The sequence below is a fragment of the Cornus florida genome, unplaced genomic scaffold, assembly GCF_030987335.1.
Source record: "Cornus florida cultivar Cherokee Brave unplaced genomic scaffold, ASM3098733v1 CherokeeBrave_3.0.0_Hap2_Chr08, whole genome shotgun sequence".
Classification (NCBI taxonomy): Eukaryota; Viridiplantae; Streptophyta; class Magnoliopsida; order Cornales; family Cornaceae; genus Cornus; species Cornus florida.
This window is the reverse complement of record NW_026775578.1, coordinates 18,484,276-18,510,710: the sequence shown is the minus strand read 5'-3', so window position 1 is coordinate 18,510,710 and position 26,435 is coordinate 18,484,276. Positions and strand designations below refer to the sequence as shown.

At 35.4% G+C, this 26,435-nt stretch overlaps 4 protein-coding genes across 4 annotated transcripts; 2 read left to right on the top strand and 2 right to left on the bottom strand.

The window, feature by feature from the left end:
• The first annotated feature begins 735 nt into the window (after window positions 1-735).
• On the top strand, window positions 736-2,178 carry LOC132270483 (protein FANTASTIC FOUR 2). Its single transcript, XM_059771665.1, has one exon. It carries the CDS (start codon window positions 934-936, stop codon window positions 1,873-1,875), a length of 942 nt encoding a protein of 313 aa, XP_059627648.1. The 5' UTR covers window positions 736-933; the 3' UTR covers window positions 1,876-2,178.
• On the bottom strand, window positions 1,981-10,103 carry LOC132270484 (N-carbamoylputrescine amidase). The gene is made up of 9 exons (XM_059771666.1): window positions 9,915-10,103; window positions 8,681-8,729; window positions 7,511-7,602; window positions 6,991-7,142; window positions 6,861-6,907; window positions 6,723-6,756; window positions 6,253-6,419; window positions 5,824-5,920; window positions 1,981-5,706 (listed from the first exon to the last, which is right to left on the bottom strand). The coding sequence occupies exons 1-9, from the start codon at window positions 9,995-9,997 to the stop codon at window positions 5,531-5,533; spliced, it is 897 nt and encodes a 298-aa protein (XP_059627649.1). The 5' UTR covers window positions 9,998-10,103; the 3' UTR covers window positions 1,981-5,530.
• A 916-nt stretch (window positions 10,104-11,019) lies between these two features.
• LOC132270480 (uncharacterized) lies at window positions 11,020-13,492 on the top strand. The gene is made up of 2 exons (XM_059771662.1): window positions 11,020-11,249; window positions 13,139-13,492. The coding sequence occupies exons 1-2, from the start codon at window positions 11,076-11,078 to the stop codon at window positions 13,271-13,273; spliced, it is 309 nt and encodes a 102-aa protein (XP_059627645.1). The 5' UTR covers window positions 11,020-11,075; the 3' UTR covers window positions 13,274-13,492.
• An 812-nt stretch (window positions 13,493-14,304) lies between these two features.
• Window positions 14,305-20,734, bottom strand: LOC132270478 (uncharacterized protein At2g27730, mitochondrial). The gene is made up of 4 exons (XM_059771660.1): window positions 20,594-20,734; window positions 17,497-17,614; window positions 15,178-15,216; window positions 14,305-14,758 (listed from the first exon to the last, which is right to left on the bottom strand). The coding sequence occupies exons 2-4, from the start codon at window positions 17,596-17,598 to the stop codon at window positions 14,549-14,551; spliced, it is 351 nt and encodes a 116-aa protein (XP_059627643.1). The 5' UTR covers window positions 17,599-17,614; window positions 20,594-20,734; the 3' UTR covers window positions 14,305-14,548.
• Between the last annotated feature and the right edge of the window lie 5,701 nt (window positions 20,735-26,435).

The window sequence follows — 26,435 nt, the reverse complement described above, 5'->3', positions numbered from 1 at the left end:
TTTTTTTGATGCAGTACCACACACCATCACAGCAATGGAGTCCTGTGGCTAGAATGTTACTAGCTACTTTCCAGGAAAGTGCACATCAGATGTTACTTTATATCAAAATTTGATAATCAATTGGTAATGATAAATAGCTTCCAATCATTTTCCCAGAAAAGACTGGACAACAAAAAAAGGATCAGATTAGAATATCCTTGCGTCTCTGGCATTGACAGGTACAGGAGTGGAAGCCAAAATTGTGAATATCCTTAAAATAGGCACTGTCAATCCTCACTCATTGAGTAAACCCTAATTTCGGATGCAGACAAATTAAATTAAGATCAAATTTCACGCGAAATTGACCCGTAATAGTCTGAATGAGGAAGGAAATTTGGAGTTGCCAATATTTGATATTTATGCAGCACCATAGAAAAAGGGTTTGTGAAACCCTAATAAAGTCATAGAGGCCACGAGCAACTAGAAAAGGGTGGGCATTGCTTTCTGTGAGGTTGTGGGTGTGAAACATATCTTTTGTTGATAAGAGATTGTTGTGTGGGTTTGTGCCATCTTTTTACATGATGACTAAAAGATAAAGCTATATATATGCACTAAAAATAATGACCACCAAAATTGATAGCAAGATTTGTAACCACCCATCATCTTATTCACACTTCCCAACTGAGAGAAATTACACAAACAGAACTCCATCCCCTATTAAATAGCAACTTCCCTTGACTTTATCACCAATCCATGCCGATCTCGTGTATCTCATCCTCCTCAGCCTCTCTCTCCTCTTTCTCTCTCTAAAACACCTGTTTTTGCCTCCTTTTTTTCTTTTTCTTTTTCTTTTTTTTTTTTTTTTTTTTTTTTTTTTTTTCCTTTTCTTTTTGTGTGTTCCAACAATATCATCATCATCGTCATCCAACAAAATACAGGAGAGCCAGCCAAGCCATGGCAGCCTGTGGAAGCCTTCAACACATCTTTGAGAAACCATTGCCCGAGAATCCAACACTTCTTGATTCTCTCACATCATGGAATCAGATTAAATCTATGAAACCCCTTGAAGACTCTTCTTTTACAGAGATCTTTGGTGAACTGCATTTCAAAGAAAAACCACACTCTTCCTCTTCATCCTCCTCTTCCCTTCCTCTTTCCTCTCCATCATTCCTCATAGATTTCAACCCGCAACCAAACGGACTCGAAAACCTCCTCAAGAACAATCATAACAACAACAACAACAATGGAGGGAACAAGAGTCCATCATTTGATTATTCTCCAACAACCCATCAAAAACAATACCTGGGGTCTCCCAGGAACATCAACAGCTATTCATCCATGAATTCGGAGAGTTTGCAGCTATGCACGGAAGGTCTCGGGTTCGAGAGCTCTGGTGATGTTGAGGACTTGAAGAGTGACGTGAATGATGATTGGCTTAATCAAGAGGAGAGAAGAGCCACCACCACCACCACCAAGCATACGCCGCCACCGCCGCCATCCGAATATTTGTGTGGAGAGTTGAGGAGGTCAAGGATGAGTGGAGGAGCATTTCCTCCACCTATTTCTTGTATTGGCAAGACCGGGAAGCCTTGGGTGTGCTTCAAGTCTTATCGGCAAGAGGGCCGGTTCGTGCTCAAGGAGGTAAGGATCCCGACACAGGAGTTCCTGCATGCATGCCGGGAAGATGGCCGGTTGAAGCTGCGGTTCGTGCATTCGGACGATGAGATTCTTGAAGATAAGGAGGAAGAAGACGAAGAAGAGCAAGATGAGGAACAAAGAAATGAAGAAATAGATGGTGGTAGTATTGACGAGGATTATAGGGAAAGTGGGAAGAAGGAAAATGAGATTGTTGAGATCAATAGAGGTGTGACGTTGGAGGCAACTCTTGACAAATAGAATGGAAGAAGAAAAAAAAATCAGGGTTTGATTGATTTTGCATGCCTGAGTTGCAAAAAGATTTCAAGTTCTTGTTTTCATTTTCCAATTAGAAAATAGTTTAAAAAAAAAAAAAAAAAAAAAAAGGGAGAAGAATTTGACTCTGATGTTTTAGAACAATCTCAAATAATTAAGAACACTTCCAAATAATTTCTTTCGTTTTGCCAAGTAGTTTTAGAGCAGATTAAATTTATAGTATTTACAAAGCATTGTCTTCTTGTGCCTTTTAATAGTGCTGGGTAGGGTTTTCACCCTTTTCGTTTTTGTGGTCTCTTTTTTATTTTTCCTTTTTGCTCCTTTTTCACTTTTTAAACCATTTGGCATTAAATTCACTTTCTTTTATGAAATCCAAATAAAAGAAAGCATTGGCATTCCACGGGAATATGGAAATTCAATCTTTTTGAGAATTTCCACATTTTTAATTTTCTGTTTCTCAGCATTTTAATCGGTTAACCTAGGCATTTCAATCGGTCACGCCCCAACTTTCTATGGGAACTTGAATCAACGAGTCATCAACCTTATACATCGAAAAGTGTGAGTTTTTTACATTATTCAGTCACCCTAAATCTAACAAGTTGATATACCTTGAGTAATTTCTTCTTCTTCTTCTTCTTCTTTCTTCTTCTTCTTCTTCTTTTTCTTTTTTTATCCTTCTATATCAGTTCTTCACAAAACAAAAGATGAACCAACCTCAAGCACACCATGAATGTTCTTTGAGTCGATGCATTTTGCATACCCACTAGTTTGTTGTGTGCCACTGTGACCCATGTTGAGGTGAAAATGCTTATGTTATGTGTGTCTGAATGTGTGTGTCGCATGGCCTATGCTCTAATGACAATGCTTCAAGTGTTGCCATCAACTAACAATAAGGGTACCATGGTCTTAGAAATGAGCATGAAACTGAAAACCTGGTTGCCATGTCTGCTGCTCGAATATGTAAATAGACCTAGATGGTTTAGACACATGCATTCGTGTGTAATACAAAAGAATGGAGACAAAGAATTCATGTTACCGACTCCATTCATATAGGATTAAGAGGATGATGATGAGGACAACAGTAATTGTTATGATTCATGAAGAGCATGAAATAATTAAAAAGTAAAAACAGATGGGAAATGAAGGGTTGTTCCGTCAATCAAGCACAAATTCAGCTGGGATACATCATGCCGATGCTGATGATGACGACCACCATGAGACACCTTTCAGGAATTCCTAATTCCTAGGAAGTAATTAGGGTTTGAAAAATGCACAAAAAGAAATGAAACTGAAGTTGACACTGGAATGTTTTTACCCTGGCATTGAGAAAAAAGAGCCAATAAGTGAACAATACTGGAAAAACACACATCAGTAAACACAATCCAAATCATGATGTGCAGCAGGGGAGGACCTTTTTATCCAATGAGAAAGAACTAATAGCTCCAGCCTTTGGCTCATTAGATGTGGCCCAAAAAGCACACATGTAAATAGTCGAAAACACAGTCATGGTGGTCCTGATCTACCCATTTGTCGTCAAATAGAAGAAAAAGACAATTTAAAAATCATTAAATGGGAGTAAATTAAACTGAAGTTCAAAAAACCACTCAAAATTCAAGAAGACGAATAAATTTTGTTCCAGACTAAAAGCTTTGCTAGGACGTCCTATAACATAGATGAGGAAATATACCTACCAAGCTAAAATAAGAAAAGTAGGCATAACAGGATGGACCAACACAGAGACTAAAGAACCCTTGATTCTGGTCAATAAAAGATTCTTCGATTTGCAGCTGTATCACATGAAAAGCACCACCACAAAACAATGACAGATACTTTTGTATAGATACTTCTACTAAATCAGTAAATCATAATCTTACGGACGAAAAAAGAAGAATTCTCTACCAGACACATGGCAAGACAGTTCCCAAATCTTCTAAAGATCAGAAACTTCCTATTACCTTCACCAGTATATTGAATGTGCTAAAAACTCTACGTGTTGCAATCTGAGGCCACAGTGCTTTCATGTGGCTCTCCCAATCCCCAAGATTGCATGCCAACCACTTCATGTGGTTCATCTGCTAGGTGGAAGGTATCAGTGAGTATATCCATGGTATCAAGTACTGTAACCATATATACAAATTTTTAAATCATAAATTGCAACTCTATGCTAACGGTATTTTTTTCTTAATTGTTTCATCTTATGAATCCTACCTGGTGGACGAGCACAAAATATCTGTACTATAAATCTTCAAGATGCTGAATAAAAAAGAAAGAAAAAGGAATCTAACACACTAACTGAACTGCACATCAAATATCTACAACAATTGCATGCAAAGTGCAAACAAAATCATCATCATCATCATCGTGTGGATGGAATCGGCCACGTGAATTCTCTTTTTCCATTATTTTCTATTCTATACCATGTCTTCTCTTAGATTTAATTTTTTTAGTCATTATTTATTATTTCACTTATCAAAAAAAAAAAAAAAATTTATTTCATCCCATGTAAGTTTTGGTTGTAGTCTGCATCTTTGTCGCTTACCTTCTAGGCAAACTACTTTCCCACTATTAACAGGTGCATCATCAGGTCTACATTGAATATGGTCATACCAACTAAGTCTACTTCCTCTAATTTTAACATTTATAGGCACCATACCTAGTATTTCCCCCACACATTCATTATAAATCTTCTCTCTTCTAGTTAATCCTATTGTTCTTGTGTCTTTTTCAGCGCCCAACACTCCGATCCATATAATATAGCTGGTCTAATAACTGTTTTATAGAATTTTCCTTCTAATTTATTTGGTATTCTTTTGTCACAAAGGATACAACAAGCTTGCCTCCAATTTGTCCACCCTGCTCTAATCCTACTTACTACATCTCCATCTATCTCCCCTTCCTTTTGTATTATTGATCCTAGGTAACGAAAAAAGTTATTTCGAGTAAATCTTTGGTCTTAAATTGTAATACTTATATTGTCAACATTTATTACTTTATCAAATTTACATACCATATATTTTGTCTTAGTTTTACTAAATTTTAAGCCTTTTGCTTGTAATGTCTTTCTCCATATTTCTAAGTTTGTTGTTAAGGCTTCCTTAGAAGTATCTATTAAAACTAAGTCATCCACAAATAACATACACCATGGAATGTTTTCATCTTCTCATTATTTCTCTAAAACTAAAACAAACAGAATGGTGGGCCAAAATCAATTAAGTGCTAACTTATATACTAAGAGGGTCAAGGATGACAGATATTTCTGGACCATCTGATACTGCTCTCACTTGACAAGAAATCTCAATATCAGATGGTTCTAAATGCGTTCATACATATAGCTGTTTGGAATAGGCGATTATCTAGATGGGGATCCCCTAGTGGCAAGTCAGTCAACACACATGCCACATGCAGCATATAAGAGTGATAATGCTTGATAGACTTTTTTTCAGGTTTGAGGCGGACATACAACATAATAATATTTTATTCAAATTTTGCTTCAGTTATATGTAAAAAATATTTATGAAGGTCAATATTTTCATTTCCTCTGTTTTAAAAGGAGAAAGAGAAAAGCATGAGATGGATGTTATAAAATGATTTCTCTTAAGCACCTAAACAGCATGACACAAAGAGGTTAAGATACATTGAATCATAGTGAGGGGTTGCTGCCATCTAATGTCAGAAGCACCTTGTATAAATCTGGACGCCGATCTCGAAATACCCCCCAGCCATGTCTTTTGGATTTGATTTTAGCTAGATCAAATTCTGCTACAAGAACAGCTTCCTTTTTATCATCAGCAGCAGCAACAATTTCTCCGGAAGGTCCTGTTCATCAAAGTATGAACATCAAAACAAATCTATTAAGGGATAGAAATACATGCATATAATGATATGAACATACTATTGACTCTAACAAAACCAGTAACTTGATTGATGGAATACCTGCTATAAAGGAGTTGCCATAGAATGTGATCTCACTGTTTCCATGCTCTGTCGGGATTATCTCCTTCCCTATCCGGTTGCAAGCAACTAGAGGCACCTAAATATATTAAAAAATAAACGATTAGTGTCATATTGTGAAAATGTCACACTCTACGACAAGTCCGTAGCTGTAATCGCCCAAATTAACAACAGGGAACAAAGATTGCTTGGAAGCATGTCCATGTCTTTCATAATAATGTTTTGTTGCTAAATGAAAACTGGTAGATCATTGGTTGGACAAATATCGGCTCTAGGAAGCAAGTATATAAATAAAGCAGGCTGCAAATTATCCACTATACAAAAAGAATATGTAAATCGGGATCAGGACACGAATCCTAAGAATTAACCAAGTCAAAGGTTGAAATAAGATTCCCAGAATCTATAAATTACCAAATTAGCACCAGCATGCCCTTGCATCACTCGCTTCCAGTGATCACAAGAATCAAGTCCTTCATCTTGAGGTTCAGAGCCGATAGCAGTAGGGTAAAACAATATTTCTGCACCTTGAAGAACCATAGCTCGGGCTGCCTCTGGAAACCACTGATCCCAGCAAATTGCTGACAAAAAAGACAAAATATATGCTTAAGTTGCATTATTCTTCCCTATCTTCACCACCTCCGCATGTAAGATGATGAAACAACACAAGCTTTCGGTTATTCATGTCTTGCCAACATAATCACACTGCAATGATTAGACCCAATGCACAAACAAGAATTGCCAAGCAAGTCATCTAAATAATATTACAATTGCTATGCGCAAAAACAAGAATTGCCAAGCAAGTCATCTAAATAATATTACAATTGCTATGCGCAAAATATAAATAACAGTTCCTTGAAAATACAATTCAACAAAAATCTTACCAACTCCAATTTTTGCAAATTTAGTTTGGAACACCTGTTTACCAACACCAGCACAGTTATTATAAGTTCACTAGTCAAAGTAAATTTATTACCACCAAAGAATATATTTGAATTTTGGATCTTAATTATTTCATTCACCTTAAAGCCAGTGTCGCCTGGATTAAAGTAAAATTTTTCCTGGTAGCCTGAAGGTAAGAACAAGAAGTTTGTCATCAAACTAAATAGAACATATCAGAATCAAGTTAACATATCCCTTTGTTTCATAAACCTGGTCCATCTGGAATATGGGACTTTCTGTAGAGACCAAGATCAGTCCCATCAGCATCAATTATGGCTATTGAATTGTAGTGGGCATTATTTGCCTCTTCAAAGAAGCTAACTGGTATCACAACCCCCAACTCTTTTGCAAGTTTCTGCATCCTGCATGGCATGGACAGACATATAAATATGTTTTACTGGATTAAATTGTTTATCAAGTTGGTAGTGAAGACATCTTTTTGCTCCTAAGGTAATAGCTAGGTCCATTGCTTTACACAATGATAACAGCTCAGGCAGCCAAGCATGAAAATGCTGGTTCAAGTCCAAAGGCAGCCTCTTAGTGCAATGTGCCAAAGCTAGGTCAGTGCCCAATCCACCCCTCCCATACACCCTCATTTACTGGGGACCAAAACTTGGGTAATGACCCTTTTGCTTTGATAGGAAATGACCCCAGGCTCATTAGAACACAAGACAGAAGCATTTAATTAGCTAAACAAACTCCATAAGCCAATTACAATGTGCACAGCTACCTCAAAATAGTTGGGTGACCCTTATATGGCTTGGCCCGCTGAAAGAAATCCTCTCTTTGTGCTTGACAGAAGTAATAACCTTCAAATAGTTCCTGAACACACCCATGAGGGCAGAACAATAAATGCTTACAAAATGTATTTTTATAAGTAATAAATGCTTAACGATATCAAGATTCACAGAGGAATAAGTAAGTCAGGTAGCAATAATCACTAAGTGGATGAAGTAGATGGGACATTGAAGAGCACAATAAATGTTACTTGCAATGCAGATCTTTTCATCATGTGGAACAAAAAGGAGATGGAAAGAATGTCGTTAAACTTTGATGGCTATACGCAAGAATTTCTTCTTTTAAAAAGTACATGATTGTTGCAGTATAACACAATTAGAATCCACAAACTCCCTGTTCACTTGTGGAAATTCGCTGTATTGGAAAATATCATGTAAGAATATAGACCAAGTGCATCCTATAAAACCTGAGCTATTGATGTGTGTTATGGCACTTTCCTCGATCTTCAACTATGAATTGCTGTACTTTTAGATCTCAATTCTATATTTTTTGGGGTTTCATCATACGAAGAAAATTCAGAAAGCAAAGAGGGGAAAACATGTTTTGGATTGCTAAATTTAGTGTCCTGGAACAGAAGTACACGAGTTTTGGAACATGCATTTCAAAACACAATTCACTAGGATATCATCATTTTATAGTAGATCCAAGCAAAGTGCATACAGAAACTTCACTAAAAAAGATAGAAGAGCAAGCAAAAAGAAGAAAGACACTAAAACACCACCAAACTATTCACACAAGTCTCTTAGGATCTCTCGCATAACAGCAGCCTGAATTCGGCTTGAAGAGGAGACCTTCATGCCATATGTGCTGTAACTCTTAAAAAAAAAAAAAAAAAAAAAATCCTTCTTGTCCACCAATTCCAGGCTCCTCAATTTTCTAATTTGCAGAAAGGATAAATTATTTTGGAGCAAAAGTTTAAAAACAATCTTCAAGAATGGTAGAACTTCACAAGTACAGATAAGTTTAAAGTCATAATAAGCATAAAAATTCATACAGAAGGTACAATAAGTGTTGAAAAAATGTTCTAAAAGAAAAGTGGGCATGATGCGATAATTCTACAACAGCTTAAACAGTACATGTTCGAATTTTCAAGAGCAAAAACCTGAATAAGAATGATGTTAGCACCCTTCCCATGAGCAGCTCTAACCAGCCTGCATTAATTAGAATTATAAATGCTGGATACAGTGCCACAAAAACAAAATATCAAGAGAAATTCCCATCCCTATTAGTAGCAATTATTTAATAATTACCGACATGCCTAGTATATACTGATTTGTTGCCAACGAATTAAAATTCAATGTATTAGCCATTACTCATATTGATTCATCTACAATTATATAACAAAATCCAGTAGAAGCCACTAAAAACCACATAATTACGGGATGCTAGATGTGTTTTGGTCTGGTAGCAAAGCCTATAAAACGTCAATTTCATACAATCTACATGCAGAGAAAATTGTATATCATCTTATATAACAGATTATTCACTACAAGATCATTGTTTCTTTTTTGTTAATCTAGTGATAAATTACTTTGCTAATTCATTATCATCAGGGATATCCTATTTTAGGTTCATTATCATTAGGTATGTCCTATAGGTTAACTTTTCTTCTTCCTTTTTTTTTTTCCGTTAGGTAAAAATACTCTCACACACACCCACAAATGCCCCTCTATGGGGCTCGAACCCTCACCTCCACTTTGGGAGCCATGGGCCTAGTGGTTCCTATATTAGGATAACTTGATTCTTGCATAAATAAGTAATTCACAATCTTCAGACACCAAAAAATCAGTTCATAACAAAGGGAATAAGTGGTTTGTAGGTTAAGTCACTGTATGAGAAGTTGATAACTAAGCCTAAATCCCCTACTCTGACGAAGATAAATTATTGTTTTCGGTAGTGGATCAAAACCTTTATACAGGCTCATTCCAAAAAAAATAGAAATATAACCTCAATGACCAACAATGGGTACATTACAAGAAAAAAAAAAAAAAAAAAAATCATCTTATACTGAATTTTTTTTTGGATTCCACCACTAAGAATTCATTGTCAATCATACAGAGTAGAGCAGTTAAATAATATAAACGTTTAGATTACACAAAAGGATTTTGCGGAATTAGAACACAACATCAAATTCACAAACAGATGGGTTACTGAATTGTTATTGAATCAATAGCAAGACCCTAAATTTAATTGATAAGGACAAGTAAAGAAATGGGTGGTCTCACTTTTCTTTTGTTTGTTTGTTTGTTTGTTTTTTTATTTTTTATATCAGATTACATGAACTAATAAGTAAATAGACATAGAAATGGAAAAAGAAGAAGAAGAGGAAGATGAACCTTTCGGCTTTATCGACGTTAGTGGATACATCGTCGGTGCAAGCGAATTGCAGAGCTGAGACAACCACTTTCCTTCCCTCCATGCCCTCAAAATTCCAAAAGAGCGCTCACACACTATCAGTCTGTCTCACCACAAGCACAAACTTGACACGGGCTGCGCAACCGGATCAATAGGGGGTTTGTGTTGAGTAACTTTTTGTTGTAAAAAGCCGCCCTTTTATTTATTTATTTATTATTATTATTATTATTTTTTTTGTCATCTTACCAAAATTGAAAAGTTGTCCCCTTATATATTCACTTTCACTCCACCAAGTAAATGTTAATATCTTCTTTCCCATTTTACACCCACTATTTTTGCCCCCCCACCAAAGCTCAGTTCTTAGAATCACAATCTCTCCGTAAGAGGAGAAAGCTGGCTAGATTTTATTTGTTTTATTTTATGTGGCCACTTTGTGCGTACAAATGATATCAGTAGGTTATCACATCGGACGAGTTATTAATGCATAATTTTATATCATTTCGGTAGAGCAGGTGTTATATGTTGATTCAACATCTTTTTATGACAACCCATCAAAATTTCAAAGTTAAATCTACTCAACTTAGAGTAGTACCGGATGAGTGACCTTTAGAAGTCTATGATGCAGGCAAGCTAAAAATAAAAAAATATTGTTTCGAAATATGATGGGTTGTTACATTTTACCTAGCATTTCTCTTCTCTTTTTAAAGAAATATTTTGTTCCAAAATAATATTTTTTTTAAAAATTTGTAATTTTACGTTTTTTTTTTAATTCCTATCTTTGGTTTTGAAAAAATTTGCAGTTTCGTTCTATTCCTTTGGGAAACTCAATTTCAGTCGCTTGCCTAATAATTATGTTTATTTTATTTATTAATAATACACTCGTCTGTTCTGTTTTTTTATTATCTTATGTTATTATTAGTTATCCAAACCTACGTTTTAAGCTGTCATTGGACCCTTCTTCTGCGAGGCACGTGTTGGACAAGGAAGATGACACGTGCCCTACAAGGATGCCACGTGTAGCCCACGTGTTTACTTGACTTTAGTCCCCCACTACATATGGTGGTTTCTCCGACTCTGTAAAATACCCATTGCATGCTTTGAAGAAAGAAAGGTGAGCAGACCACTTTTTTCCGGTGAAGAGAATGGCCAGCTTTGAAGCAACACGTGAGGTGCATGTCAAGAAAAAGGAGCAACCACCACACCAAGCTCCGGCAGCCTCCGATCTGACACAGCCTGAGGAGGCTTTTGCTGACGGAGAATCCGACCCCAAACTTGACACCGGTTATCCGATGGATGCAGCTTCTAAACAACACAAGGTAATGTTTTCACCGTCCCATACTTGTCACTCGATGTGTAATATATATGAAAAATGCATATTCTAATATTTTAAATAAGAAAAATGATTCTCTCACCGTACTAGGTGTGTGAGTTGTGACCAAGGCTTGTGGTCTCGTGCCTTAATGGTATCCCATCCTCTTTTAGCTTAATCCCGATTATCTTATGAATTTAGAGCGAACCTTAGATGTCGTGGGCTAAAATTTGAGGTTTAGCTCGGATTTTAAAACATTTAAAAGTTCAAAACCTGAAATTAAAAGGATATTCAATTTTCTTAAGCAGAAACTTTAGGAATGCAGGTTCATTCATAGCGTGAAATAAGGTGTCAAATTGCAATTTTTGAGGTGATTGTTCACCATTAATAGCTTAATTGGACTCGGTTGTCTAGGAAAATCTAGATTTTAGGCTCAACTGGTTAAAACTAACCTAATTAGACTCGGATATCTAGAAAATCCTAGGTTAATTAACTGGTTAAAATTGGCCTGATTAGATTCAGATGTCTAGAAAAATCTAGGTATTAAGTTGAATTACTTAAAACTGACCTAATTTTAAGCCAAGGCTAGTCTAGAACGACCTTCGGTTGAAAGCAATCACAAAACTCAAAAATTATTGCTTTCAATCGTGTGCACAGCCCAAAATAGGATATGCATTCCTATGTGATGGATCTAGTAGGAATCTTTTTTTTTTTTTTTTTTTTTTTTTTTTGTGCAAGATCTAGTAGGAATCAGAATCCCTCCTCTGCGCCCCTCGAATCCTTCCTCGTGGGGGATTATGTGCCTTGGTCTTGTGATACATGTAGATTGTTAGTGCAACACAATATATTGTCATGTAACATATAAATAAAATTGTTGCTATTACATAAGCGGTATGTTGTTGAACAATGTAAAATTGTAGCATATGCAATGTGTTGTATAGACGATATAATGGGCTGATAAGTGGCACTGGAGGGGAGGGGATCCCGGTTCATCTAGAAGTGACCTAAGAGGTCATGTTGGATCTAGAGATATGACAATAACATAATTTACATTACTTGTGTTATTTCTTTCTTGAATAATTTTTAAAGCTCCTTTGAAATTATATATTGTAAAAGCTTTATAGAATACTTCTCCCTTTGAAAGGAAGGTCCATGGGATTAATTAGGAGTTCTTTAACTTATATTTAGACCTTTCAGCTAGAAAATTTAAAGAAGGGAAAAGGTTACTTTTAACAGTTTTCAACTTGTGGGTTCTTGTTTTGAAAAATTAAAGGAAAAAAGAAATTCTTGAGAAATATAACATATTCATTCTTGGGGTAGAGTGGTAGAAGATGGAGAAATACCGTAGACTTCTACTCTTATTGGTGTTATTATTTACTCGAGTCCGAATCATTTGCATTACAGCATAAGTGTTGTACTGCATCCAAGGGTCCTAATCACTCACATGTGTGCGCACACGGTCACATGTGTGTGTGATGTGGATCGTTGGATGCAGTACAACACTTGTGCTGCAGTGCACCTGATCTCAACTCCTTGATGCAATATTTCAAATTATGTTAAAATTGAAGCTTTTCTAGCATGAGCACTATCAATTTATTCAGGACACTGCACAAAAAGGTCCAACAGAATATCGGTGCTCATCTATGAAAGCTTCAACCTAAAAATAAAATAAAAAATAAAAAACGAAGTTATTACTGACACCATACATATGGCATGCTCGTCTGATTCTTTAACAATTAGTTTGACACCATACCTATGGCATGCTCATATACTTTCTTTAACAATTAGTTTGATCCCAAGTTACTAGTACGAATCACAAGCTTTACAATTATACTTTTGAATTTAATGTTAGGTTATTTCTTTTATTGTATTTTTTTCCCCTTCTTTTTGTTGAAGGAACAAGGCAAGGCTCCAAAGAAGGATGATAAAGATGATCATCAAACCCTCAAATCGGCAGTTATAATTTCTGGCATCGTTGTTGCAGTGATTGGAGCCATATTTGCCATTGTCAAGAAGTTGAAGGGAGCGTGATGCCATGTGCACATTTTAATTTGTGTGTGTGTGTGTGTGTGGTGTTTTTGAGGTATTTGTGGTATGGTATGCTGCAAAACTCGTTTACATTACAATGCTAGTTTTTTAAGTTAATTTAGATAATCACATTGAATAGATTGATCTGTCGTTCTGTCATAATGGTAATATTGCAACATGAATGGAAGGTAAATGACACACACAATGGTACTACTCTTTCAAAACAGTGATCTCTCTCCCAAAGAACTTGCATTGTGCAGAGGATGAGTAGAGTCGGGCATACAACGTTATTAACATGCTCACCCAATTGAAATGCACCATAAAACGAATTTTGTCCTACCTATGGACTAAAATTGCTCTTTAACAAACCAACATGATGCATTTTTATTGAGTAGACAAATCAATGACATGGAATACTCGTCTCATCCAATATGTACCCGTAGAGAAGGGCCATAGTGTATTGTGAATTTTCATATGTTGAATCTAAGATGATAATTCCAGGCTTTTTGTACTACTGTTACAACTCCAGGGTTCAAGTCTCCTCTCTACAGAGGATATGATGTGTGAGAAACATAGGACCAACGGAGCTTTGTTTCTTTTACCGTTAGTTTGTGCATGTGAGCACGCCCGCACATAAACAAAGATGAACTCATGACATGACAGCAGACTTCTCTCTTTGTGCCTGAATAATTTTGCTCAAAAATGTAAAATGAAAAACGATGGCGTGCGTGTGTACAAACATGCAAATCTTAAACACTAGTAGATCATGAAACACAGAGTTGGGATTGTGCCCTGGTACTCATTTATATTCCCCATTACTCACGAGTCAGAACCAAAAAATTGTCACGATAACAATAGATCTCCATGTTAAATAGTTCAGCTACCGTCTCTGATTTACCTGTTTTTCAAGTTTCCTGGTAAGCTCAAACAGCCTTTTCTTTGCTGTTAGGCGCTAGTAAAAATATCATCATTTGCCTATTCCATCCAAGGAATATTGCTGATCCACTAAACAATCAAAACCTTTTCCAAAAAAAGAACAGTAGAAACAAGTATATATAACAGTGAGGAAAACACAGCTCAAATCTGTGACTCAGTCGGTGGATAAAATTCTCGTATCTCCATCTAATATGGACAAAAAAAATATGATGCAACAACAATAGAATTTCATAAAAAAAGGGTCTGATTTATTTTTATCCGAGTAGCATCTGGAAACCCAGTTATGTAAGTGCAACTATTGACGACCTGTTCACCTGATCGTTCATTAGCATATTAGAAATCTCAATCCTGGACTTCTTCAGCCTTCTTCCCGCGTGATTGCAGGTACCATCCCAAAGCAGCAAAACCAGTCAACACACCACCAACAACTGCATAGTTTCGGTACTTGTCAGTTGAAGTTCCAGATGTTGAGGAGGAGGTGGGAGCACTTGGTTTAACATCAGATGTAGTCCCCCCTGAGCTTGCTGCTGGTTTTTCTTCTGGTTTAGGGCCCTGAAAGCAATCAAAAACAATCAACCACGACTTGCCGGGTTTTAATATAACAACTCAACCCACCTACGTACCAAGAAAATATAAGGCAGAAAGTGAAAACTAAACTTCTAAGCTTAAGTCAACAACACAAGCAAAATAGAGCCAACTTGATAAGTATGTTCTTTGCAACTCTTATAACCAAGAATAGTTAGGTAATTAACTTGAACAAATGTTATATATCAAATATGTTACTATAGCTGTAATATAACGTAAAATATATTATATGAACACAGTATCATAACTTAACGTGATACAGTAACCGCAGACTTGGTACTCTCAACCCAAAATTAGGCTAACTGCCATGGAGAAAGGGGGAGGACTGAAGACCACTTAATGACAATTCGCAAACACCAACCCCAAAAAGAGAGAGGAAAACATACCTTCCTGGCAAGCTTCTCCAACTTCTCTTGTTCAATTTTCTGCGACACATATAGTTTCAACAGTTAAAAGTTATCACAACAGACGTAATGAAAAAGCAGAAACACTTCACATGTACACATTCATATGGAGATATAACGAATGGAGACATATTATATATATAGAGAGAGAGAGAGCGAGGGAGTTATAAATAGTAATATGCAAGGTTTCCGAGGTGATAAATGCTGTGTCACTCACCTTGTTTTTTTCTCAAATCAATCACTGTGGTCATGTGGGGTGCAATGTTCAATACACATACCATACATTCTTCAGAAAATGAAACTGCGGCACATGTAATTTAAGAAAACTTAACAAGGTGCTACTTCTTTTCACTATCCCCTTCTGTTGGATATACCAATTTGGAAACTGTAGTTGTGATTTCTTAATCCACAACACATAAACCCATGACCCAACTGTAGACTTCTACTTCGGGGAAAAAATAATACTGCTATAGGATTAGCATATGGAAAAAAAATAATCCTACGTTGAAAGTATATAAATCACAGCTACAACTTTCTGTCATAAATTAATGTCTGCATGAAATTAAATTAACCAGACTCTTCCAAGATTTATTTGTTTAATGGCTAAGTCGATGACATTAACACATTAACAACTAATATCCAAGGGATCCTGATGCCCACTCCATTCTCCCCTACAAAGAGTAGAAATGTTACCAACTCAGTTTTTTTTTTTTTTTTCCTTCCCTTTTTTGGTCTTTTTATTGGAATGGTAGGGGTGGGAGCGCGCACACAGACCAAAAGTTTGATATTGTTGTTGCAAGTTGCAACCAGTGGATATACAATGTAAAATTTGACTGCAATTCAATTACTGGAAGTGCATAAAAACATAAGAAACATGATATCTGAACCAGACAGTAACATTACCATCATACCAACATTAGCGTCTAACAGTTCAAACTGAACATATATGCATCTTAGACGCTGATAAATAATCTTCTAGCAAAACGGCAATCTCTTCCCCCTTCCAAAATCATTACAGGGAAATAAAAGAACTTTGGTAATCAAAAAGTAATATTACCATCCATCGACATTAGCAAAATAAAATAGACATGTACGCCTTTTCTTTAACAAAATAGACTTGTATGCCATCCCTTTAACAAACACAAATATACTTGGAGCATGTAAATCCACCGTTAAATTGACATACATATTCTCTGTCAATATCAAAATACAAATAAACATACAAATGTAAGTACATGTATTAGGTTATTTTGGTAAATCAAAGTTGTGTTTCCCATGTGTTTCTTCATGTATTGGGAACTCTTTCAGGAGATACAGATGAACTGCTGGAAGAGCCCATACCTGAGAAACAAGTTCCCCAGTACTATAGATCTTTAAATTTTCAGCCACATTTACATATATATACACAATACTCTCCTATGCCTATTTATTAAGAAACAAACATGCCTACCACAATAAAACTTGGAAACATGCAGAACAGCACAGCTTTGCGTGACAAAGATCTTATTTGCAGTTTAGACAGGCACGGACCATAAGAACATTTATTATTTAGACTTTTAGATATAATGTGCTCAATATGAATTATACTACCAACCTTTTAAATGAAACTGAATAGAGAATGTATATAAAACAATAGACAAGAAATTAAAAATAGAAACACACAAATATTTGAATCTAATCAACTGGAGTTTCTACAACATTTAAAAAAAAAAAAATTACATCAGATAGCAACCAAATATAGCTGATCAGAATACTTATATTATATATATATATATATATATATATATATATATATATATATATATAGCTGACCAGAAACAAAGATAACACCTCACAGTTTCATAACCAGAATACGAATTTGGCACCGACATAAAACACGACTTGTGTGTTTTTGTAACTAACAAAAAGATATAATGTAATCTTGACACTTCTCACTTCAAATATGATTGAAATTGTAGAAAATTTTATTGTACCTCAATATCCATGAAATTGAAAATATTACTATGTCATTTTAACCTATGACTTCCTAAATACCAAACAATTAAAATTGCAAATCAAAGAAAAAAAGAAATGGAAGAACCATCTAAAGAAGACATCCATAAACACTAGGCAGATAAGTTCAAAACCGAGCAAAAAGAAAACAATGCAATATTTACCCAAAACCCAAGCTCGATATTAAAACAGTGATAACGTCATCCAGTTGGAATGAAATGAACAAAATTGCAAAGCAGAAATGCAATAACAACACTGACAAAAAGAGAATAACAGGAGAGTATATCAACGGAAAAACTTAGTGATTACCTTAATGTAGACATTTTCAGCAGCCTTTTCCTCCTCACTCAGTATTTTGCCACCACTTGAGAGCCTACGCGAGACATATCTGGCAGCAATCCTCGTTGCCATGGCAGTAGTACTTTCCCTTCAAAACACAATTCATCATTAAATTCCACCAACAGCTACTCACTTGACTCAATAACATATCCACAAGCAGAAATTCAATGTCATGCAAATCTCATACAATGATACAAAAACACCATAATTGGGAAAAAGCGCACTTCCCGAAATGTGGGAATTATCATTCTAAGCAAAAGCATTTCAATATTGCCAAAACATAAGCAGATCTAGCCCAGAACATAGGTGGGTCACCAATTCAAATTGCTGGCTTCTAAATACATATGTCGACAAATGCCACCACAGAGAAGTAGATTTTGGTGGCCACTACAACATTTACAAGTCCATGAAACCCTAAGTTGATACTATATTCTGAGACCATAAAACTTTTTTTAAAGCAAAGAAGCAGACTTAAGTGGTTTCAGCCTGAATAGGTGCACATAAACAATCAAAAAATTTGTAACGTCTTTGGCGGCTATTAAATAGCAAAGGAGGAAAATGACCCATTATTCTTCTACCAGTGTGGCTCATTCTTTTCGATGATATACGTGGTCGTCATGTTAGATGCATAGCCACAGTACTACAACTCCACCAATTTTCAAAGAGAAAACTTCAAATTTTCAAAAAGAAATAATACTAATAAAAATTAAATAAGGGAAATAGCAGAAGAAGGGGAAGGGAACTCTGTAATCTGATCAAATGTGCACTAATATATCTGCATATTTTAGCCAGAGATTCTGAATGGGAGGTGAGCGCTATTAGATGTCCAAAACTAGCAGAATTCATCCCCTTCAAAAGATTATATGCTCCACTTCAAGTAACTCGGTGGAGAAGAAAGACATAAACATGGAAATAGAGAGACTTCATCATGTTCTCTAATTGTTTCTCTCTATAATTAGTTTTCTAGTAGACTTCTTAAAAATTACAATAAAAACTTAGATTTTTTTAATAAAAAAATAAGTCCAGCTGCAAAAACAAAGTCTCATTCATCAAGATTAATGAAGCTAAAACTATAAATTTCTGGGACTAATAATATTTGAGACTCTTATTATCAACAAATATTGGCACGCAATAACTATCCAAGTTAAACATAAGAAAATGCGCCTCTGTATCGTACGTCTGGCTAACAACCAATAATGTTCTTGAAAATCTATTTGCTTCAAGAGACTTGATTTGGTAAATGGTCAAAAAATGAAAAACGATTTGCAGGATTAATTTATTTAACCAGATCAGTCGGTAGACATGATGACAGATCATTACAAATGAAAGCTTAATTTAAAAGGCACAAAAACTAGCCTATCCATGAATGTTCCATCTATTAAACAAAAGCACATAAATTTTCTGTTTAAAATACATCGCAACAATCCTCTTGTAAGGAGATTATTCCTTTGTACCATTTCTTTTATCATGTTTGTTCCTTCCTGAAGGATTTTTCTCCTTCAAAGTGCTGTTTTAGTAGCTCTCACTGAAGCTTTTGTCTCACACCTATGTCCCGGCCCTTCAGGCATGTGCAAGATATGTATAATTATTAATATTGGTAGCAAATGTCAAATACATGATAATGAAGAGATCTGCATCATCTCTCAGATATTAACGTGATGCCATTCTTCATAAATATTTCTTTCAGGATAAGTGAATAGTCATGACTTAGTTTATCACACATCATATTGGAAAATTAGACTTCATCCCAGAGCATTTGGGTAAAGTATACCAACTTTAACAAGGACAAATTAGATCATCAAAATTATAGTACTACATTTTCCTTGAGAGATTAAATGATTTATCAAATCCATCTTAAGTAGTGACTGGTACTGTTTCTTAACACACCATTTAAGGTTCATAAAACGTAGGAAGGAAATGAACACTGGTCATTCCAAGTTTTATTCCCTTTTCCTATGAGTTCTCCATAATCAAACAACACATTGAACAAGTTTCAGGTTTTCTACATTAGAACCGTGGTAAAATCTAGCAAAATCTCCACTGTTCAAAATATCTTTTAAACTCAATAAAAAAAATCTTTATAAATACAGCAATAACAGCAAGGAAATCCACACCAAAGGTTGATACACAGGTAAGTAATGTAAATACACATACATATGAGAAATAAATATAGATAGGAATTTACAAAGATGATGAATGCTTCTGTTGAATCAATAGGCTACATATAAGAACGAACCAAACCAATAAAATTCGAACAAAACTTTCAAAGAAACACATACATATGCAAAATATATGAATTGTTCCATAGATTGAGCTATTCACTTCATTAAAAGCACAAACTAAAATAGATGATAAAATAAATGTTATAGAAAATCTGCAAAAGGACTCAGAAAACTTGTACTCGTCAACAAGGAACAAAACTACTGCTGTATTACGAGCTTCATCAACAAATCACACACAAAATCAAATAGGAACGAACCAAATCACTAAAATTCAAACAAAACTTTAAAAGAAACACACGCATCTGCCTAAAATATGGACTGTTCCATAGATTGAGCTATTCACTTCATTAAAAGTACACAATAAAAGAAACGATACAAGAAATGTTAAAAGGAAATCTGCAGAAGGTCTCACAAAACTTGTACTAGTCAAAAAAGAGCAAAAACAGCTACTGTATTACGATTGAGGTCACTAATATGTATTCAAACCCTAATGTAGGACCAGCTAATAGCCATTCTATATATATACACAGATAAGCAAACCACTAAAATTCGAACAAACTTTTAAAGAAACACACATATGCATAATATATTGATTGTTCCATAGATTGAACAATTCTCTTCGTTAAAAGCACAAACTAAGAGAAACCATACAAGAAATGTTGAAGAAAATCTGTAAAAGCCCTCAGAAAACTTGAAATCGCCAACAAGAACACAAACAGCTACTGTATTACCATTAAGGTCACTAATATGTATACAAACCCTAATGTAGTAGGCATTCTGTATACTCATATGTATATATAAGCAGATATTAAATCGAAGAGGTTCAATTCAGCGAAAATGCTTACGAACGCTTGCAGGTGTAGAGAGAGTATGTCGTCTAGAGAGAGAATCTAGAGAGAGAAATTGAATAAGGAAATGGAATACGTTGCTTTCTATACAGGGTTTGGGGCTTTTAAATGCTCACTTTACCCAGAGCAGAAGGAAGCTACTAGTTGTTCGATTCGACAAATGGACCGATTCGGTTGCCTAAAACAAAATAACTTGTTAGGCCCAATCTATCGCCCAATCAAGCCCAACTTGTGAAGTAAGCCTACCTATTTAGCTTGAACAGCCCAGCCCTTAGTTCAGTATTGGGAACAAATTTGAAGCCCATTTATCACAATTTACACGTTTTTCAAGTGCCAACAAAGTGGGACATAAGCCCTCGAATTTTTTGGGCCTGCTATCAGAAATTTTTAGATGCTCGAAATTACACGGTTCTGAATTTTATGACCGATCACAACTTGACATATAAATAAATATATTAGGTTTGTTCGAATTTTTATTTGCATATTGTTGATATACGTGCCACGACATCTGCTCAAGTGGCACCATCTCTGAAAATAAGCACACCTGGCCAGTACTTATCAGGCGTGCTCCTGAAAGAACTAAGTATCCTCGAGCTACTCGTCCTATAACTGAATTTACTGACCGAGGAAGGGGTCGCTACCCTTCCTCTCCTGTAGAGGCGCCCCACTCCAGTCGGATGGGCCCCTCATCCCTTTTCTTTCCGAGGTTGCTTCCTACAGGCGTAACCTCGGGCATTTTTTTTACCTCGGGCATTTTTTTCTTCTCGAGCTCCTTTTTAACTGTAGGGACATCGAGATGCAGATCCATTTTTAACCCGCGGGGCCAAGAAGGCGGAACCCCGAGGAAGGCTCTTTCCCTATCTCCAGTTGCGGGAATCTGAGTGTTAATGGTTAGGTAGCTGAGTTCTAAGGAATCGCCTCACTTCGAGGTCTACACAAGGGGGAAAGAATGTTTAATACCCAATAACTGAGCTCGAGTAAAAGAGACCACATAATATATTAAAAATATATCTCACAGAATTACCATTGGATAATGAATGAGCTACCTTTGTTACCAAGGGTCCTTACCTAGGTAAAGCGACCATTGGATAAAAAGAGAGTTGGCTCTTATGACCAAGGGTCCTTACCTAAATGAAAGTAGTATAAATAAGGTTTAACTCTCACCATTTAGGGTGGTGAAAAAATACATATGCACAACTATAACCATAGAAAATGGTCCTCTGGGGCTCGAGCTACCATAGGGTGTTAAACAAATCTGCTATCTCTCTCTTAATCTGCTCTACGAAAAATCCCTTGTGCTAGCTTGGAGCTCCTCTCAGCATTCCTGACAGACGTGGAACGATCTCCTCATACCATCACGAACTACCATTAACATTTTAGCGACTCCGTTGGGGAGGAGCATTCCATCAATGTCGAGCTTGCATGAGATCGACCTTCTACCTCGCTCTAAACTCATACTCATCTTTATACTGAATAGTTAGTTACTATTGATGATCTTTATTATTCATATATCATCTTCATGGATCAGGTCTGATCAAGAACATAAAGTGTGTCTTATATGCATTGAATGCCTTTTCTAGTGTAGATTTATCTTAAAATATAACCCAAGTTCCTCACTTGAGTTGACGCTTTTCAAGAGTTAAAAAAAAAAAAAAAAAAAAAAAAAAAAAAAAAAATCAAACATTTTATTGCCAAACAATAGGTTTCCAACCAATTTCAAAGTTACAAACATCTTTACTATTGTAATGGGTCCTCTGAAAACTTGTTTAGCTACCCCCGGCATGGACAACTCATGTCCCCTCGTCCTTCAAACCTCACCATTACATGGGGTCGAGAGATACCCTCTCTTGTTCCTCGATGTGGTCCCCTTGCTCGGACCTATTTTGTTTCCTCGAATGGATATGTCATGATCTATTTAGTTTTGAAAGCCGAGGAGACCCACTTTAATTCCTTTGTTAACTTCAAACCCCCTGACTTTTCTCCAGTTGTTGTTAGGAATATTTTATAGAATATTTCATTGCCATATCCACCTACCCTATTATTCCGTTGACTTTCCACTATAAATTACAACCTATTACGCTTTATCTTTTTTAAGTCACTGACATTTGTTAACTCGCACAGCCATTTATGCATTCTTCACTGTATCCTTTTGCATAAGGAACTTTAATAATGGTACAAGTTTCATACTAAAACAGTTAACCCACTTTGATCATACTCTATTGTTTTTCACACGGTTACCATCAATCTTTCATTTCTTTGGTGTTCATGTACACTTTTATTAGTTATTATTATTATTATTATTTTATTTATTTATTTATTTTTACAAGCAACTTTATTTTTCATTTCACTGCCTACACTACAAAGTCTAAGAGCTTTAAACTACGATCTATGCTTATATATGTGTGTATATATGTATATATATCTATATATATTATAAAAAAAAACCGTAATCTTAAGATTTGTATATATACCATATATGCATGTGTTATATATATCTACAAATATATCAATATAATAATGATAGGGTGGTAGATATTTCAAAGGTATGATAATCCGATAGCATCATTACCCACTCTATTCTTACACTAGACTGAGTGTTTTTTTACTTTTTTCGGTGACAATGCGGTTCCAAAGGCCGACATAGTCACACCATGAGGTGACCAGGCAAGTTATTATACAATGTAATTGGTTATATCAAATGTTGTGCACACCTTATTCAAAGTTGATAGTCTTATAGTTATTGCATCCTTATAGTTACTATAGCGTAATAGTTTTTTTTTTTTTTTTTTAAATGTATAATAAATAAAAATAGAAGTGAAAATAAATTTCTTTCTTAATTTTATTATTGTTCTACAGCCTTTGCTATGGGATGAAACATTTTTTTTCCTTTTACCATTTATGCACCTGACTTTATTTGTTTTCAGTTTAACCGTTCCATTATTGTTAAGTCTAATTAGAATTCATCGTTAATATATATATATACTTAAGTATATATGTATGTATATATAATTACTCACTTGACTCTATATTTTAGTAGTAGCGATAGTACATGTCACTTATGTCTACAAGAGGACAAAGTCATAATCTTGAGCACATAAAAGATAACTTTTAATTAATTTATTTATTTGTGTATCATTATCACATCAAATCTTCTTTCTGATTGTTGTTTTCAAGGCACCATCAATTTTGTCAGCTTTGTTATTGAGTTATCACATCTTTGTCTTTTTAGTTTTTACATACTAACATTGCTTCAGTCAGAAACTTTATTCTGACTTCATCTTTAAGTCTATACTAAAGTGGGAGATAACATGCTATATGGAAATATATTATTACATTTAAATAATAATATTACAGTAATAAAATAAAATTAAAAAAAAACTCATCCTACAGTGACCCATTTCAGGTCAGCGTCCCTGGTAGTTACTCGGACACTTGCTCCATAGCTCGAGTGCTACTCCCGGGCAAAACTTTGTTGTGGCTTGAACATGAGTTATCAGTTGTGAATGTTGTCAATAATTCGACGACTCTTTCCATTTTTTTTTTATTATTCTTCTTTTTATTTCTTTCTAACCCTTTTTCCCCCCTCGCTCGGCACCATGTAGATCAACATGGTCATGAAACCATTTGAACCAACAAAGCAAACTTATTTATTTTCCTTGCTTCTGTCTACAAATAACAATGAACCTACCTAACACTGACTGCCACCCGACCACCCTTCTCGAGGTGAGATCTTGCACCGCACGTCCAACTAAACTTCTTGTAGCACCTCGAATAAACTGCATAGGGCAAAACAAAAAACCTCGCCCTACTCCTTTGAAGCTCGAATGTGTTACCTCTTTGAATCCGGCCTCAAATAAGTGTGCCTGCCAACTTTCTAAGAATACCTCCCAACTCCTTTCAAACTCGAGCCTAGAGTTTGGCATGTCTTCGAGCACGACACACCATCGATTCCCCTCAAAGAACCGCCGGTCAAATTATTTCAAACACAAGCTTTGTACATCTTCGTACCCTCAAACATTACCACCCACGTATATCGACCTCCAGCTAATTTATTGGGTAGCGGTCATTCACTTTTTGACCTTTGAATCTTCGAGCAATCACAACTTTTGGTGATCTTTTTCCAGAGCACTCACCTTAACTATCCCCTCTATATATGCATTCTAAATCGTCGCGGGAAGCGTCGTAACAAATCAAAAAAATACAATAGACCCCTCTAGAATTGAGTCTTAAAATGTTGGTCCATCCTTAATATGAACTAGGTAACCTACCCTTCGATTGAAATCTCTTTAAGCTAGCTTTCACCAATATATTAACCCCTATTTCGACCCATCAATTTCTGGAGACTTCTGCACGAGGTTGCTTGACCTTAAAAAAAATCTCTTCCTATAAAGGCTCGAGCAATGCTTCAGATTAACATTTTGTCGTAGCTCGAGTGCTATTTCATATCAACTTGTGCTGCTTGAGCACCGCGACTAGCACTTCCTAGAGAAGCTATTTCAAAAATAGTAATATATTTCTTTTTATAATCTTGTGAGCTTTATCAAAGAGGACTCTTTCTATCATATATATATATATATACATGTTATTTATTTTTTTACGATGATTCACCAACAGGTGACTCGACTTATTATAATTTTTTTAAGTGGTCTATTCACTTACTATCAACTTTTTATTAATTTAATTTTATTGATCTATTTTTGGTCACTTAAACTTGGAACCTTATATGTCTGCTACTTTATCTTCTAAGTAAACTCTTCACGAATTAGAGATGTGCCTCGTGCTATGCTCATGCTCAAGATATATTTCCAAGTCTTAGAGCTCCAGCCTCCACGAGCTCAATCCTTAACAAATTATTAGTGTTTGCCAAAACTTCGGGTTATCTAGATAATTTCCTTCTATAAGATCACTCTCACAAAATTTAATCTTCCAGTGAGCTCCCACCTCTCACCTCCACAAAAGTTGACCTCCTCAATGAGCTCCCTTCAATTAGCTCACCTTCACATAACTATTTTTCTTTACTTAAGATAATTTTATCCCTTTTGTCTGTTAGAAGTGTTGTGCCAACATTTCTACCAGACAAAGGGGAGCAAGGGACTAAGACCTATTCTGTGTTGTCCTTGAATGTTTTTTTTTTTTTCTTGATGTATCTCTTTGAGGGTCTTTTTTTCAAAAAAATAATAATAAATAAATTATAATTACTTTAATATTACGAGATCAAATATTTTTTTTCCTTCGAGTGAGGTGTTTGATTACCGTTTCTTTTCGGTGTTTGATTATCCTTGTTTTCTTTTTTGATCGATACTAGTGTTCACCTCACAAAATAAATTTCTCACTCGAGTACCCCTTGTACCTCGAGTGCAACTTCAAATCGGCACCTTCTCGCTCAGTGCCTTTGCATCTTAAGACAACATCTCTCACTTGCATCGGGTCAACATTGCATGGCACATCTAATGCGTCCCAATATGTCCATACTTCCTTTTATTTTATTTAATTTGACTCACTGTTAATTACTTTTTTCTTTTTATTTCTTTATTATGTCATGTTTTTATTACCGCATTATAATGTTTATGTTCTTAATTATTTCTCTTTATTTTGGAGTCAAAGTTTATGAGCTACAATTATTAATTCATTTTGTTTTAAAAAAATGATAATAATAAAAATTCATTCTAATTAACATTAATGATATAAAAAACTGCATCTCGCAATATTTCATGACTTTACTAGGTGATGCAAATTACACCATATAACCTTGGGATCAAGATAGAATTATTTTATTAATTACTGCATTTCATTACAACCTATTTTCTAACAATATGATTTTGTTGTGCAAGGAACATCT

Coding starts and splice junctions, on each gene's coding strand:
- LOC132270483 (XM_059771665.1), top strand. CDS start 934: ATGGCAGCCTGTGGAAGCCTTCAACACATCTTTGAGAAACCATTGCCC.
- LOC132270484 (XM_059771666.1), bottom strand. CDS start 9,997: ATGGAGGGAAGGAAAGTGGTTGTCTCAGCTCTGCAATTCGCTTGCACC. Junction 7,143..7,510: donor GGTCACCCAACTATTTTGAG/GTAGCTGTGCAC, acceptor CATGCCATGCAG/GATGCAGAAACTTGCAAAAG. Junction 6,757..6,860: donor CAGGCGACACTGGCTTTAAG/GTGAATGAAATA, acceptor GTTGGTAAACAG/GTGTTCCAAACTAAATTTGC.
- LOC132270480 (XM_059771662.1), top strand. CDS start 11,076: ATGGCCAGCTTTGAAGCAACACGTGAGGTGCATGTCAAGAAAAAGGAG. Junction 11,250..13,138: donor CAGCTTCTAAACAACACAAG/GTAATGTTTTCA, acceptor TTTTTGTTGAAG/GAACAAGGCAAGGCTCCAAA.
- LOC132270478 (XM_059771660.1), bottom strand. CDS start 17,598: ATGGCAACGAGGATTGCTGCCAGATATGTCTCGCGTAGGCTCTCAAGT. Junction 15,217..17,496: donor CTGAAAATGTCTACATTAAG/GTAATCACTAAG, acceptor TATGTGTCGCAG/AAAATTGAACAAGAGAAGTT. Junction 14,759..15,177: donor TGGAGAAGCTTGCCAGGAAG/GTATGTTTTCCT, acceptor GATTGCTTTCAG/GGCCCTAAACCAGAAGAAAA.